A 5,248-nucleotide genomic window follows, 5' to 3' on the forward strand; every position below is an offset into this window, starting at 1 on the left:
GGCGTCATATGACCGGTCACGTGCTCGAGTCAGCTCAGTCCAAAAGAAAATGGGGTTTGGTGTAAATCTGGGGGTGTAATGTTATCATATATCACGCTACCTCGTAAAACCGACACTGAAGCCTGCCGGACAACAAATCACAGGTCAAAATTATGAGCTCTTCGTATTATGTGAATGCGCTTTTTAGCAAATATACGGCGGGGGCTTCTCTTTTCCAAAATGCAGAGCCTACTTCTTGCTCCTTTGCAAGCAACTCCCAGAGAAGCGGCTATGGACCAGGCGCGGGTGCCTTCGCCTCCTCCATGCCCGGCTTGTACAATGTGAACAGTACCATATATCAAAGCCCGTTCTCTTCCGGATACAGCCTGGGCTCTGATGCCTACAACCTGCATTGTTCCTCTTTTGATCAGAACATTCCCGTCCTCTGCAATGAGCTAACCAAACCCAGCTGTGAGAAAGCGGAGGAAAGCAACCTGCACAACCAGGCTGAGCCTAATTTCCGGATATACCCCTGGATGAGGTCTTCAGGTAGGGGCGAGCGGAGAGGGCTCGGAGCCGTGGCAGCCAGGCAAAGCGTGTCGCCAGAATTACTGTCAGCACAGCCTTTATGGTTTTAATTATAGCCGAGGCGCCATTGCGTAGAAAGCCCGTGGCATTGTATGTAAATGAGTATCATAAAACTTTTTATTGCCCAATTAATGGGTTCTAGCCTCGTAAATTTATTTAACTCCATTTGCTATGGAATTTTAGCATTGAGTTGATTTGCGCTGTTTGCTATAGAAATGGGGAGAGTTGGCTGTGGGCTCCCAGAGCCCCCACGGGTAAGCGTCTCCCCTGCCCTCTGCCGAAGTTGGGCAGAAAAATCCCGCTCGCTGGGGAAGGCGGAGGGCAGAGGGGCGTTCAGGAGCGGGGGACGGGCTGCTGAGGACTTTGCCAGCCCACGTTGCCGAGACGTGCCACTCTCGTCCCCCCCTTGCCCTTTCCACGGAGATAAGGATCTATAGAAATGTACTAAAAGTCTCAAAGTGTGTGTGTGGAGGGGGGGTGGGGGGGTGGAGGGAGCCCCCGACATTAAAATAAAATAAATACAGCCCAGCCTTCCAGCTCTTTACTTCCCCTTGCGAAACGCGAAAGTCTGGAAGGTTTTAGGAAAATACATCGCCTGGGGGGAAAGTTCCTCCTCCCAAAAGCGATTTCCTCCTCCACCTCCTCTCCTGAATGCTTTCTCTCCACTTTCTGTAGGTCTCGAGCAACTTAATTTTTGCCCTGCCTGAGCAGGGCATGTCGTGTGGCTGAAATGTCTTTGTTAGGGCAAAGTGGTGGTGGGGGCGGGTGGAACTGAGAGAAGGGGATCATTCACTCTCGCTCGGCCGCTTTTTGTTTGTTTATTTATTTATTTAAAAAAATTAATAATAACAACAATAACAATAATAATAAAACTAACAAGAGAAAACTTTCCACCTCTCTTCTTGCCTGACTCCTGGCCGTGTGTGCCTCCTTTCAGGTCCAGATAGGAAGCGAGGGCGCCAGACCTACACCCGCTACCAGACCCTGGAGCTGGAGAAGGAATTCCACTTCAATCGTTATCTGACTCGGCGGCGGAGGATAGAGATCGCCCATGCCCTCTGCCTGACGGAGAGGCAGATCAAAATCTGGTTCCAAAACCGGAGGATGAAGTGGAAGAAGGAGCACAAGGAAGAGAGCTCCAGCACACCGGCTCCCAACGAGCCCACGTCAGCAGCAGCCTCTGTCGAGAAAGTGGAAGAAGACGAAGAGGAGGAGGACTAAGGAGTCCCACTCGAGGAAGCGATCTCTTAGTATAATGTATGCACGTGACAGTTGGAAAAGCTCCCTTTAAAGGAAAAAAAAAAAAAAAAAGAGAGACACTCACTGTTTTTATTTAAGAAAAAAAATCAGTTCCCTTTAATAATCATCTTGCAAGCGAGCGTTTGCAAACATGAAAACGTTTCTTGGGGTGGTTTTCCAGCCTTCTCTCCATCCTCCCGTACTCCCCAAACCTGCCCTGTGCCGAACCTTTCGGTAATATCTCCTAAGAGCATCCTACAATCATTTGTTTTTTCGTTCACCCAAACCTGGGTGGGTTTGTCCAGGGGACATTTCAGTGGGAGAACTGCTGCTTGCACAGATAGTAAACCGTGACCTTCCGAAGTAACTACCTGACTCAATAGTCCCAATCATGTGTAAGGGGAAAAGTGCATTAGGCTCACATTAAGAAAAACTACCTAATTTTGAATAAGTAGCTCTGCACTTCTCTTTTTTCTTTCTTTCTTTTTTTTAATTATTGTTAGAAAAGTATCATAACTAACAGCTACACTAACAAAAGGTTAAACAGCAAGTAAGGGGAAAAAAAAGATCTTCCACAAACCACTACAATCTACAGCAATGATTTGTACTACCTATTTTCCAGACTACCTATATATCTTGCTCCGCCTACCTATCTTCGAAAGTATACTGTATTTTAGTAGTCAAACGAAGATAACATTACTAATGTGAATCGCAAAATGCTTTTAGAAATGTAAATGTAGTCGTTCGAAAAGCACGCATCAATAGCTTTGGTATAGAATTTGGTACCGAAAAGGCTGAATATATTTAAATTTAAAATAATATATTTATTCCAAAGCAATTATAAATGAAAACCATATGCTGCAATATATCTTTGTTCTCGATTCTTTACTATTCCGAGTGAGGAAGCAAACACACGCCAATATTGTACAAAGCGGTTTAATATCTCCCGTTGGCTTCTACCTTCGGCTGCCTCTGCTAAAGGCCGTTTTCTTATCCTAGGTTGATCTTACTTAATATAGCGGAAAGTGTTCTTTGAAAAGTGAATTTAAATGACCATGTAACCACCTTTAAAAAAACCCTGTTTGTCCTGATTATCCGAACGTGTTAATATGTAATACCGTGAATTTTCCTACAATAGCAGATACTGTATATTTGAACGATTTTTTTTTTGTTGTCATTTATGTTCGTCTTGGAGCTCATTTGTAAGATCATGTCATAAATTGGGAAGTATGTAATTAATTTGGAAACTTTGTAGCATGATGTATTGTTTAGAACTCTGTATAAATCCGTCTTGAAGGTTTGGCTAAAGTTTATTCAAAAATTGTATGTTACAATGTGTTTCGATGTGTTCGTTGTGAACATTTGAATATGCCGTGTAAGTATTGGAAGTGGAAAAAAAAATGTCTGTGAACTCTCTTTGGAAGTGATACCGTGTTCAAGTATCTCCCACGATAAATGTGTTTTATGTTACACAGAAAAATAAATATGCTTGTTGACAATGAATTGTGTTTCTTTATTAGGGAAACAGTTCGAAAGAAGCATCAAAAAATAATTTATACAGGCAAATAAAGAAATTAGATCATATAAATCTTTTTTTTGCCGTAATCAGAAGGAAAAAAAAATCCAAGGTGATGAATTGATAGGAATCAGTCAATTTCTCTATCTCGACTTCGTGATTTTTTTTTTTTTCCCTAGCGCAGTTGATTAATAAAGCGGAAAGCCTTCTTTATGGGAGGGCTTCCTTCCACCGTGTTCCCGTGTCCTCTTGCAATCACAACCCCAGTACAGGCGGCCGGCGATCAAGCCGCAATCGCATGCGGTGAAATAATATTTTGTAATGAACAGAAAGTGCGATGAGAAACTTCCAAGTGTAAATGATCTGGTCGGGTACGTGTGTGGCTTGTGCGTGCGGCTTTCGGGGGGCGGGGGGCATCAGGGTGGCATTAAAAAGGGGAAAAATCGCCCCGCTTTAGAAAATGTATCATTTTTGCCAGGTACCACGTAACGTCAAGGAGATCTAATATTGTCAATATTTTTTAAAATTAAAAAAAAAAAAAAAAAAAGCTCGCCCGAAAAGTCCCTTTATTCGGCCGGGTAAATACAGGTAGAAGCAGAGCATCATTTGCGCACAAGTTCCCTTTTTCTACTGCACTCCGTTCCCGGTCAACGTACTAATTGTAATTTTAATAAAATTAGTACAAACTCCAGGTCTTTAAAAAAAACTCCAGGGCTGCCTCTGTGGTAAGATGGCGCCTCTCTAAGACCTGCCTCTTCTTAGTGATGAGGAAAAGGCCATAAATCCGTTGTTGTTTATGAAAATTTACAACTTTGCAATACAACTTTATGAGTTGTTCGGTTTTTCCATTGGTCGTTGTCGGTCATGTGGATGGTAACCGTGAACATGAACTTTTTTATAATTTCCCTTGCGAGAATAGAGCCGCATTCTTTTGCTGAGCTCTGTCCTGCTTCGGATCTCTCTGGCTTTCAATCCCCATTTCATTTGTTCTTTGTAAGGCAATAGTGAACAAAGTGTGCGGAGGTTCGGCATAAGCAGCCGCCTAGAACACAGATCCGGGATGGCAATTTCCAGTTCCCCCGCTGGAAGGTGTGGCATATTGGATTCAAAGCACTGGCGTGGCAGATTTTCAACTTGCAACCTGGCTAATTTCCTGCTTCTTCTGGCACCAAAAGGAGGGCGATTCGTCTCCTGTGCAGCCAAAGCGACAGCTGTCAAAGTCGCAGGGGCTCCTGTGAGCCAGAACCTAAAAGGTGAGAAATGTATACGACACTACTGTAAGCAGGGAAACATGGTTTAGTACGTTTAAATATTAGACATGTGCAATTAAACCAAATGGAAATGTTACCGGCCAAAAATAGAGGTGGCTGCAGCTCAGTTGATTTCGGCTTAACCAGTGCATGCAAAAATATGCCTAAATAAAATGTCTGCTTTCTATTATTTAGCAAGGAAGCCGTGGATTTTTTTTTTTTTTTCACGAAGTTTATTTCTGTTTGCATTTGCCAGGGGGTTGCTGTGACATTCAGGTTATTTTCTAAGAATTCAGGTTTACAGCATCAATCCGAGGGGATTTTTTTTTTCCCAGCACGAGGGAAAAAAAAAAAATTAAACCACCCAAGCACTGTTTTTTTTTATTTCGCAGCATTAACTTAAAAGTTCATTCGCGGCAGCTGAAATTTAGATGTAATTTATTTTTTACTATTTCAGAAAAAAAACACCAGTCAGCACGATGTCTCCTGGCTCCCCCGGCATGTCCAGGGGAAAGGTTATTTCTAGACGGGGGAAACAGCGCGAATGTGTCTTTGATTTTCTTTATCAGATCAAGCGCTGCCTGCAAAATCCCCGTGCCCCGCCGTGGGTCCGTCGGAACAGCGTTCCCGGCGCTTTCCGGCGTGGGTTGCTTGCGCGCCTCGGCTGCGCGGAGCG

At 43.6% G+C, this 5,248-nt stretch overlaps 1 protein-coding gene across 1 annotated transcript; it reads left to right on the forward strand.

Moving 5' to 3' along the window:
- Window positions 1-19: 19 nt before the first annotated feature.
- Window positions 20-3,309, forward strand: HOXA7 (homeobox A7). Its single transcript, XM_009282022.2, has 2 exons — window positions 20-528; window positions 1,505-3,309. The coding sequence occupies exons 1-2, from the start codon at window positions 153-155 to the stop codon at window positions 1,786-1,788; spliced, it is 660 nt and encodes a 219-aa protein (XP_009280297.1). The 5' UTR covers window positions 20-152; the 3' UTR covers window positions 1,789-3,309.
- Window positions 3,310-5,248: the final 1,939 nt, after the last annotated feature.

Source organism: Aptenodytes forsteri, unplaced genomic scaffold, assembly GCF_000699145.1.
Source record: "Aptenodytes forsteri isolate BGI_AS27 unplaced genomic scaffold, ASM69914v1 Scaffold164, whole genome shotgun sequence".
NCBI classification, from domain to species: Eukaryota; Metazoa; Chordata; class Aves; order Sphenisciformes; family Spheniscidae; genus Aptenodytes; species Aptenodytes forsteri.